The sequence below is a fragment of the Heliangelus exortis genome, chromosome 3, assembly GCF_036169615.1.
Source record: "Heliangelus exortis chromosome 3, bHelExo1.hap1, whole genome shotgun sequence".
In the NCBI taxonomy this organism is placed as follows: domain Eukaryota; kingdom Metazoa; phylum Chordata; class Aves; order Apodiformes; family Trochilidae; genus Heliangelus; species Heliangelus exortis.
In genome coordinates, this window is record NC_092424.1 from 53,824,778 (window position 1) to 53,835,668 (window position 10,891).

Below are 10,891 nucleotides of genomic sequence, written 5' to 3' on the forward strand. Positions count from 1 at the left end.
AGAATTTTAGCAGTGGCAGAAGACTAATTTGTGAATTCATACTTACGATAGCACAGGGACAATCCCAGAAAACAGCAATATGTTACTAATCCTGCTTAACTTGTGTTTCAAAATTATACTGAATAGATTTGAGGATATCTTTTGGTGACTACTTGTCTTATTAGTAGTTCCATACTAGGTTATGGGATTTTTTTTTTGTAATTGCTTATTTTCTGTTTGGTTTCCTTTTCCAGTAAATTCAGCCTGACAGTTTAAAGGCTAAAATGTCCTGGCATCCTTGCAGGATGCAAGTAACCCAGGATTCAGCAGTGTGTGCTTTTGTCTCACTGCCTCCCAGCATTTTTCAGCCCTGCTCTAGCCATTGGCCTGTTAGGTGGTAGTAATAGATGGTGTGCTGGATAATACACAGGATCTAAAATTTGTACAAATTAAATATTCAGTTTCTCTGCTCCATTCATTTCTTGGTTACTAATAGTATAACTCATAATTTTTTTAATATAATGACCTTTTCTTTTAAATAAAGACACAAATGGTACATTTCATTCCACCTAACTTTAGAATTAGGGATATCTATAGCATGATTCATCTCACCCTGAAGTAGAGATCTAAAATAGGTCAGATGAATCATACCCTAGAAATGGCCTGTAAAAGACCATTGTTAATAAAAAGAATCTAAATGATTAGGTTAGCTGTGTAACTGTTGCAGGTGTTTGAAGTGAGCTGAATCTCATCTGAATTCTATGAGAAATAGCATTAATGCATTCGGTGTAAATTGCACAGAATGCCAGACATATTTTAAATATATATATTATATATATATATATATATATATTGTTACTTTTGTCTTGAGATCTTATTACCAGTGGCAGCCAGAACCTTGTATGATGACTGACAGTTCCTGCAGTTCATAAGCATCTATTTGGCTTTAATTCTTCAAGAGTTTAGCAAGCATAAGAGAATACAGAATGGACAAAAGGATGCATTCTGCTGAAAACCTATTAGCCCACAATTAAAAAAAAGACTATTAAAAGCTTGACAATCAGGACGAATATATCATAACAACAAAGCATGATTAATAATAAAGCCACTGAGGGTAAATTCATACCGAGTCCAACTACTGCCTTTCCATAAGAAAGCGATTACAAGTTAATTAAGAGGATTAAACCTAAATGAAAAACTGTTTATGAAGGGTGACTTAGAGCACCAGGCTCCAATAACAGTTTTTATATATTACCAGGCAAAAATTGAACTATTCCAATAGCGATGGGATGTTAATGTAGGATGTTGGTACCTGGACCCTGAACTGCAGATTCCTACAGCACAATAACCGACTGAGAGAGAGGAGAGGAGGATTTGTAAACTTAAAGGCATCTAATTAAAGTCAGAAAAACTAAGAGAGGTATAAGCTTCAGTACTGTGTACAGAAAATGAATACTAGACACTTCCAAGGGGACAGAGTAGAGAGGCCAGGTGTCTACTGTAGCATAAACGAGATGTAGGAATAAAGTTCTGTGCTTCTCATAGCTGTCACAGTTTAAGCAAATGGAGCTGTGATAGTTTGACAAAATACACTGTTTTTAGAGATGCTAAGAAGAATTTCCTTTGATTAACTTCTGCCATGTAGAACCTAGCTGTAAGTCCACAGCAGGAGAAGGGAAATATTTACCAGATGCATGCATCAGTGTTCCTATTACAATTCCATGCAGACAAAAATATTTATCTGATTTTTCATGTTTTTTTCTTCTCCCTCAGTTATCTGGATTCCTTGAGCTTTTAGTAGAATATTTTAGAAAATGCCTGATTGACATTTTTGGAATCCTTATGGAATATGAAGTGGGAGATCCAGGTCACAAAGCACTTGATCACAAAGCAGCCAAGAAGGATGATAGCCAGTCCTTGGCAGAGGATACTGGAAAAGAGGAGAACGATGAATGTATTGACTATTTTGATGAAGATGAGGAGGAGGGGGAGGATGAAAAGGTAGAAGGAGAAGAAAAGAGCATTGTTTTTTCCACTCCTGGTGCCATTGCTGATCCAAGTGAGAGGCCAAAACAAGCCAGTAAATTTGACAAGCTGCCAATAAAGATTGTAAAGAAAAATAATCTATTTGTTGTTGACCGATCTGACAAACTTGGACGTGTTCAGGAATTTGATAGTGGACTTCTCCACTGGCAGCTTGGTGGTGGGGACACAACTGAGCATATCCAGACTCACTTTGAAAGCAAGATGGAGATCCCTCCACGCAGGAAAGTCCCTCCTCCCTTGAACTCTCCAAGCAAAAAGAAGGACCTCGAGGGGAAAGGCGAATCTGAGGAACAGCAAGAGAAAAGTATAACAGCAACCATTGATGATGTCCTCTCAGCTCGGCCTGGAGCACTGCCTGAAGACTCAAACTCTGGTTCCCAAACAGAAAGCAGTAAATTTCCCTTTGGGATCCATCAAGCCAAAAGCCACCGGAATATTAAGCTGCTGGAGGATGAGCCAAGGAGCCGGGATGAGACTCCTCTATGCACCATTACTCACTGGCAAGACTCCTTGGCCAAACGCTGCATATGTGTGTCAAATATCGTTCGTAGCTTGTCTTTTGTGCCTGGCAATGACACCGAAATGTCCAAACATCCAGGCTTGGTGCTGATCCTGGGAAAGTTGATCCTTCTTCACCACGAGCATCCAGAAAGAAAGCGAGCGCCTCAGACTTACGAGAAAGAAGAAGAGGAGGACAAAGGGGTGGCCTGCAGCAAGGATGAGTGGTGGTGGGACTGCCTCGAGGTCTTGAGGGATAATACATTGGTCACATTAGCCAACATTTCTGGGCAGCTAGACTTGTCTGCTTATACAGAAAGCATCTGTTTGCCAATTTTGGATGGCTTGCTGCACTGGATGGTGTGCCCGTCTGCGGAGGCACAGGATCCTTTTCCAACCGTGGGGCCCAACTCGGTTCTTTCGCCTCAGAGACTTGTGCTGGAGACCCTCTGTAAGCTCAGTATCCAGGACAATAATGTGGACCTTATCTTGGCCACCCCCCCGTTCAGTCGTCAGGAGAAACTCTACGCTACTTTAGTTAGGTACGTTGGGGACCGCAAAAACCCGGTCTGCCGAGAAATGTCCATGGCGCTCTTATCGAACCTTGCCCAGGGGGACACACTAGCAGCAAGGGCAATAGCTGTGCAGAAGGGAAGCATCGGAAACTTGATAAGCTTCCTGGAGGATGGGGTCACTATGGCCCAGTACCAGCAGAGCCAGCATAACCTCATGCACATGCAGCCTCCACCTCTGGAGCCGCCTAGCGTAGACATGATGTGCAGGGCAGCCAAGGCCTTGCTGGCCATGGCGAGAGTGGACGAGAACCGCTCAGAGTTCCTTTTGCACGAGGGTCGTTTGCTGGATATCTCAATATCTGCTGTCCTGAACTCTCTGGTTGCATCTGTCATCTGTGATGTACTTTTTCAGATTGGGCAGTTATGACATAAGTGAGAAGCCAAGCACGTGTGAGTGGAGATTAGAGGGTCACATATAACTGGCTGTTTTCTGTTCTTGTTTATCCAACGTAGGAAGAAGGAAAAAAAAAAAGAATCTTTGCTCCTCTGCCCCATTCACTACTTACCAATTGGGAATTAAAGAAATTATTAATTTGAACAGTTATGAAATTAATATTTGCTGTCTATGTGTATAAGTACATCTTTTTATTTTATTTTTTTTAACCAAAGTTGCTGTCTAGTACATTCAAAGGTCACACTTTTTTTTTCCATAGATTATCCTTTTCAATGTTCTTTTCCATGTTTGTATTGCATATTTTTTGGGAAGCGAACTAGTGACTTTTTAAAAAAAATGTTATGGCAAACCATTGTATGATGGAAAAAAAGTCTCACCACTTTGAAACAAAAAGGTGAAAATAACCAACATACCAAGTTCCTGTGTGTTTTATTTTTTCAAATAAGGAAAAAATTAAAAAAAACTTGTATACCATCACCCAAAGCTCTGTGCAATAGAAGATTCTAGTGATGTAGGTGTAGGGGATCAAAGGAGGGTGTCAGTCAGTAGTAAAAATACAAAATTATACTGGTTTCTCCTCAGGAGAAATGGTTACATTAGGCCAGGAGCAAAACAAAACAAAAAAGTCAAGTTAGAGATTTTTAAACAAAACCTGATGATAAACATCAATTGCTTCCTCACCAGAACTGTCTTGTCTACATCTGTTGTGGTTTTGTTTTGTTTTTTTTTTTTTTTTTGACCTTCTGCAATGACAGTTCTTCACAATTCCTTTAATCATTTTTTAAAATATTTTTTTATTGCCTAAGGGCCGTGATGTATATAGAAGTTGTACATTAAACATACCCTCATTTTTTTTTTTTTTAGTACAAAGTTTTTAGTTTCTTTTTCATGATGTGGTATCTACAAAGTGATAGTAGAATTATTTTTTTCTTTCATTTGGGCCATATCTCCAAAAAATGATAAAAAATAAAAAAAAAGAGAAAAGAAAAAACCCAACACAGAAAACCAACAACTGAGGGTAATGTACAAGTTTCTGTATGTATAAAGTCATGCTCTATTTCGGGAGAGCAGCCGATCACAATTTGCTTTATAAATCAAGGTGTGGAAATGGTTACGTATGGATTGATTTAAGAAAATGGTTACCAGTCTACAGACAAAAAAATATATACAGGAAAAAAAAAAAAAAGGAAGAAACACAACTTCAAAGATTTTTCAGTGACAAGAATCTGCATTTGTATTTCAAGATAATGTAGTTAAAAAAGAAAAAACTTGATGTAAATTCCTCCTTTTCCTCTGGCTTAATGACTTTCATTTATTCAGTATAAAATCTTTATATGTTCCACATGTTAAGAATAAATGTACATTAAATCTTGTTAAGCACTGTGATGGGTGTTCTTGAATAATGTTCTAGTTGCCGTGTGGGATATCGGAAAGCAAACTAATTACAAGAAAGAGCAATAATGATTATTCTCTTTCTCCTACTTTATTATTATGACCTTCAAAAAATATTACACTATTGTATTGCAGCAAATCGCTGTCCTTATAGAAAAGCCTTCTCGCATCACAGAGAAGTGTTTTTAATTATTTATAAAACCACGGAGCCTCAGAGGGAAAGACATGGCAAGCAAATGATAGTTCTGACTATGCAGGTATCCAGTCTCCGTGCTGTGTTTTCAGGAGACTGAAGATGGATGTTAGAAATAAGTGATAAAAGATTTTGTTAAAGCAATAACCAACTTGAAGAAATTGATCTGTATTCACTACCTGTAATTCTCTCTGTTGGTTAAAGGTGCAAATACCCCAGTGATGTGGGTATTTAGAATAAACACCCACCCACTTCTTGATACTGTATGTGTCATTGCATACTTACATGGCCTCTCATCCTGGGAGTCCCCCATTAAAGTGGATCAGGCTTTAATAGAGCACATCCATTGTTATAATTGGTGGGAGATGGCCATTTCAGTTTCAGGAATTATCTGGTTTCAGATACATCCACTCTCACCTGGTGATACCTTGTTGCTGAATATTGTTCAAGCACTAATTTTTGCTATTTCATCTTGGATCATTGATTTTGTTAGTGTGATCGTAAAAAGCTAATAATCATCAATTTCCCTGGAATTGCCACATAATTACACTGTTAGTGGATATCCTCCTCTTCTCTCCAATAACACGGAGGTGCTTGAAAATTACAATCCCCTTTGGCACACTGCCCATCTTGTTCATATAGATTGCTATAACATTAATACATGTAAAGAGACTTTCAGAGACAGGTAAAATATATACCATTATAAGCCAAGTTTGAAACGTGACTCCCTAGCGTCATGAAAAGTAATTTCTCCTGCCAGCTTTTCTAATTCAGTAATCACTCCCACACCACATCCTGCAGTGCTTTCTTTCTCTTGCCTGTTGATGCATTCGGAAATATCTGGTGAATTATAACACACTTGTAACTCTTCATCACAGGAGGTGCGTTTCAGGGATGATCTTTTACAACCTGATACTACACTGAGCAGTGTGGAAGCAGTAACCCCTACTAAACTTACCTCTTGCTAACAGTTCTCTGCTTGGTATTACTCCCATAGATACAAGCAAGCTGTTAAATAAACCTTCTGCTGAGTGATACTCATCCCTTTCTTATTAAGGACAAGAAAGGACATCTGTTTTCCTTTTCAGCATTCAGACCCCGAGTCCTCAGGGGGAAACTACAGCTGTGGCAAAATGCTGAGAGCTGTCAGAGGCACCACTACAGTATCCTTCTGAACTGCTTGGAGCCTTATTAGACAATGTGGTGGGGAAAAAAAAACCCACCCAGCTAGCCAGCCAGCCACACCGTGGTCATCTGTGTGTAACATTGCTGCCACTTTTCCAGTCAGGACAAGAACTGGCTGGGTAACTGGAAAAGTGGAAGGGGAAGGTTAATAATAAGGTTTTCTACCTGAACGTGATTTTATGCTCTGTCAGTAGGAGTAAAGGATCTAGATCCCTGGTTAGCATTATAACACATTTATCAGAAGAAAGGCAACATATAAGAACTCCAGTTCCCTCTGTTGTCTACATAGGATTTCACCTCTCCCACAAGTCTCAAGCCTTTGGAGAAGATGTGCACTTAGCAAGTTCTGACTGAATCCTGAACAAGGTTGAGCTGCTGCTGGTAGTGTTCCTACAAGAGGTTTTCAGTTCTGAAAAAAAATTCTTCATTTTTGTGCTGAGTCGATCACAGGTACTCTATAAAGAACTCAGACTAGTACCATCAAAAAAGGTGCAGTATTTGAAACTCTAAAACTGCAATGAGTTATTTAGGAGAAAGCAGATTATTAGAATTTTAGGCAATAATCTAAGACAAATATTTCACTAATACACATATCAATATTTTCCTTTGGCAGGCCCAAGCAACTAATTGCTTAGAGATTGAAAGAGCATCAATGAGATATGTAGAGTCCCAGATTTTTTCTCACTTTTAGAATCACTTAAGGAATTAAAAAAAAACAAAAAAAACAAAACAAAACAAAACAAAAAAAAAAAAAAAAAAAAGGAAACACATGAAAAAAAGCCTCTGCACTTTCTCTTCCATTTGTTTTTGCTGTTTTACACAAAAAAATATCAGTGAACAGTGCCCCATATGTTGCTACTATGACACCATTATTTTTTTGGCCTGTATACAGCCAGAAGAAAGATTTATTTACTTACTCAGAAAAATATTTTAGCAAAAGCATATTTACCTTCCATACTAATGATTCCTATACAACACTTTTATAGTGCAATGCAGTGTACACCTCTTATTTTACAAATAATATGAAAATACCTTTTAGTAATAAAGAATTGAGTGTAGCTGTTATTTAAAACTAACACTTCCACCTGAAAAAGATTCAGCCCCTACAGGGAGTAGGTTTCTTTCAACCGTTGTTTTAACAGGTGGCATTTTGCTTCATTCATGTTCTGAAGCTACTGTTCAATGTTGTTTATTAGCAAAGAAAAAAAATCTTTCTCATCTCTGTTCCTTCCTGTTTAAGAGGAAGAGTTGTTTTGCTGCTGCAAAAAGCTTGTTTTCTGTCATGAACAAGTAACTGTAGGTGGAGACAGGAGAAAATGGCACAAGAAGCAACATTAAACTGAAAAGGCAAAGGTTACCACTCTTTTAGAAGAGTGGAATTATGTAGATCTAGAATGTGACCCCATACCGCCCACAAGTTAAATTTTCCTCAAGATAATCTGTGAAATTTCTGGGGTTCTCCCCCCTTCTGGTTTCTCATTATGAAATCTTATGCTTCCAAAGCCAAATTTCTTTCCCTCACAAAGATTTTTTTAAAGGTAATTAAGCCTGAAGGAGCAAGAGTGAAAAGTACTGAGGGAGGAGATGGAGAACACATGGGGCCATTTGGAGAACAGAATGCAGAACATGAAGACAGGTGAAAGAAAAGTATCCTATGTCTCTTCTGCATCAATCTGTTTTTACATTTGGGTCATTCCTAAGAAAGGAATAATTAAACCAAGGTAGGAGAAGTTGTCATCTCATTGGTGGTTGGTTTAAAGAAAAAGGAAATAAAAAGAGATTTTAAGGGGTAGGGGGAGCAAGGGAAGACAAAGACAGTTCTCCATGTGCAGACTGATAAATGCAGTTTTTATTTAATTACATTTACCTTTCAGATCCCCAAGACAGCAGGAATGGAGGAGGATTAATACTGTCTTCATTGTTAATTTCACCCTCAGTTGTTTATTTGTGGACTGTCAGAAACTGGGGGTTCCAATATCTGTCCTTCCTTTCTGTGACCGTCAGCAGCTGTGGGTACAGGAGGCAGCTGTTACGGACTGCATACCAAACCCAGCTATTCACATGCCTGAATGACTTGATTTGTTCTTCCAGCTACTTCTAAGAAAAAATCTAAAATGTATTTCATTTCCATGCATAATGTTATACAGAGTAAAAAACTGTAGGCTTAAACTTCACATTGTTTTTAACCAGCCTAAACTAATGAGATGAAGGACCAAGATCTTCAGTGCTTTTAGAGCTATAGTGTCTCACCCTGCATTTGTTAATTTACTTAGTCTGTCATTACTTAGTATATATTGTATTTCCATTAATTAAGGATAGTTATTTACATTAAAAGGGTGATGGGGTGGAATTGCCTAGCTAGCAAAGAAAATCCCTGATGACTCAGGCATCTCTGCAATGTTTATCTAGGTCTGCAAAGAGACTCCTGAAGGACAAACATTCTGACTTTAGCTCCACTATGGAATATTTTTTAAAAGGAGGTTTATATATTACTATGCCAGTAGAAAGATAGATGGTTATCTAACATGAAAAACTGTTACAACACATGCTAGAAAAAAAGTTATGGTACTCCATGATGTAGAACTTATCAGTTCTACATTTACATCTGCAACTGGGAAGAACAAAATAAAATAACGACATATAGCATGTTTATATAGCAACATATAGCATGTTTTCAGATTATATATTAAAAAAAAAATATGCAAAGTCAATTATTAAACCTCATTTTCTTTAAGAGGATTCTAAAATAAAATGCTCCACTGGTTGTATCACCACCACTAAATCTGACAATGAACTTACAGAAGATTATTTTTTTAATATGAATGATGAAGCTCTCTACAAAATGAAATACAGTAACTGAGAAATGTTGAGATTTAAGTTCAAGGTTTCATCAGCAGAACTAGCACTATACAATTTACATGCAGTTAGGGGAGAGATACTTGTAACAAGAAGTTATTTGATATTGATATTCTATAACCACCAAAAAAATATACACATACATGTTTTACCAGCATATCTTCATCTCAGTGCAGGTGAAGTTGTTCTCTTGTTATTTTTCTTTCCTAATATTTACTCCCTAGGCCTCTCACATTGCTTCCTTCCTTTCTCCTGTGTATTTGTACTGAATACAGAGGCATTATTTTTTAATAGCCTGGGTTTTGTCTATTATTGATATCTTTTAGTATACAGAGGGATTTCTTCATTGTGCTGGATTTTATCATCAGTTCTTGAGATGGCAGCATTTCCTGAGAGTTCTTATCCTGCAGGGAAAAGTGACTACAAAGGGCTCCTGGCTTTAACAGTGTGGAGGTGGTTGACATCTGTCAAGGAGAGGTAAAAAAGGAGAAAAAAGCTTTGAGTTACACATCTGACATTTCTGCACCTCTTCAAAAGATGAGCATGTAAGCATAAATAACCAGCCTTTCCAGTTAGCAAGTATAACCTCCTCAGCTCTTCTCTTCTGTAGTGTCTTTTCAGTAAAGAGGGTTTTCTTTAAATATCAATAAAACTGCTCACTTAAAAGCACTTAGATGCATGCCCACACTACACTGTGAACATAACATTCTGACCTCCATAACTTGAGCTCAGCCACAGCTCATTCTGTATCTCAAGCAGCTCATGTGTATTTATCAGCCTAGCATATGCCAGCCTCCCAGCACACATACCTTGTGCACACAGAACCCAAATATTGACCATCAGCTCAGATATATTTTTCCCTTTTATGTGGCATAAGAAAGAAAATATACCCATGTTTAATGTGCATGTACATATCATATCCATTAAACAGGTTCTTTTAGACAAGAGACTTTTAAGCTAAATTAATTAGCTCATTTTATCTTCAGCTACAGCGAGGTACATTCTTCTGGCTGGGGTCTTGCCTGAGGAGGTTACCATTCCCGGCCTGTTCCTCCTAGAAGTCATTACCTCCCTGCAAACTTGGCAGCACTACTGCTAGTCGTACAGTTTCTAATCTAGTCCAGACAAAGTGTGTTAAGCACTCAAAACATTCAACTGTTTGGTTTGCTTCTTTTTCCACCCATAAAACTTTGACAGCTGCTATGGCTGCACACTCAGGGAGTTATTCACCCATTTACACTACAAACAATGATTTCTTGCTGGCTGCAAACTCTTCAGGAGCTGGATGATTTGATTTACCTGGCAGAACATCCCAAAATCCAGTGTCAGAGGCAGCCGACAGGCACTGGACCTTCAGCCTGACTGCACAAAGTGCAGAAAAGCTTCTGTTCCCAGATACAGGCAGAGGCTGTGGTGCTAGGGTGACAAAGCTCAGGTTGGAAGGGCACTACATAATATATGGATCAATCACTGGCTAAGGAGGTTGTGCAGCTATTAAATTCCTCTAATCTGCACTCTCTTTACCTGGGTTTTAACATCTGGATCTGCTGTCTGGAAATGGTGGTGGGAGGATTGTTCCCAGCTTTCACTTTTTTTTTTCACTCGTAGCCAATGTCACAGGAGATGACAAGGACACATGGAGAGAAACAGACAGGGTCTAACCCATGGCGCACCAGTCTCTACAGGAGCTCAGGCACTCCTTCTGACCCAGCTCTTCACCTGTCCTCCCGCACCACTCTTGCTTCTTCACAACCCCAAATTTCCCTCCCTGCC

General features: G+C 38.5%; 1 protein-coding gene across 7 annotated transcripts in view; it reads left to right on the top strand.

Moving 5' to 3' along the window:
- ARID1B (AT-rich interaction domain 1B) overlaps nucleotides 1–4,878 on the top strand; it is a 329,115-nt gene extending 324,237 nt beyond the window's left edge. For all 7 annotated transcript variants that reach the window (XM_071740628.1, XM_071740632.1, XM_071740629.1 and 4 more), the window contains one exon: nucleotides 1,753–4,878. In XM_071740628.1, coding sequence (XP_071596729.1) covers nucleotides 1,753–3,465 — 1,713 coding nt within the window. In that variant the 3' untranslated portion in view covers nucleotides 3,466–4,878. The remainder of the gene's footprint in view (nucleotides 1–1,752) is intronic.
- Nucleotides 4,879–10,891: the final 6,013 nt, after the last annotated feature.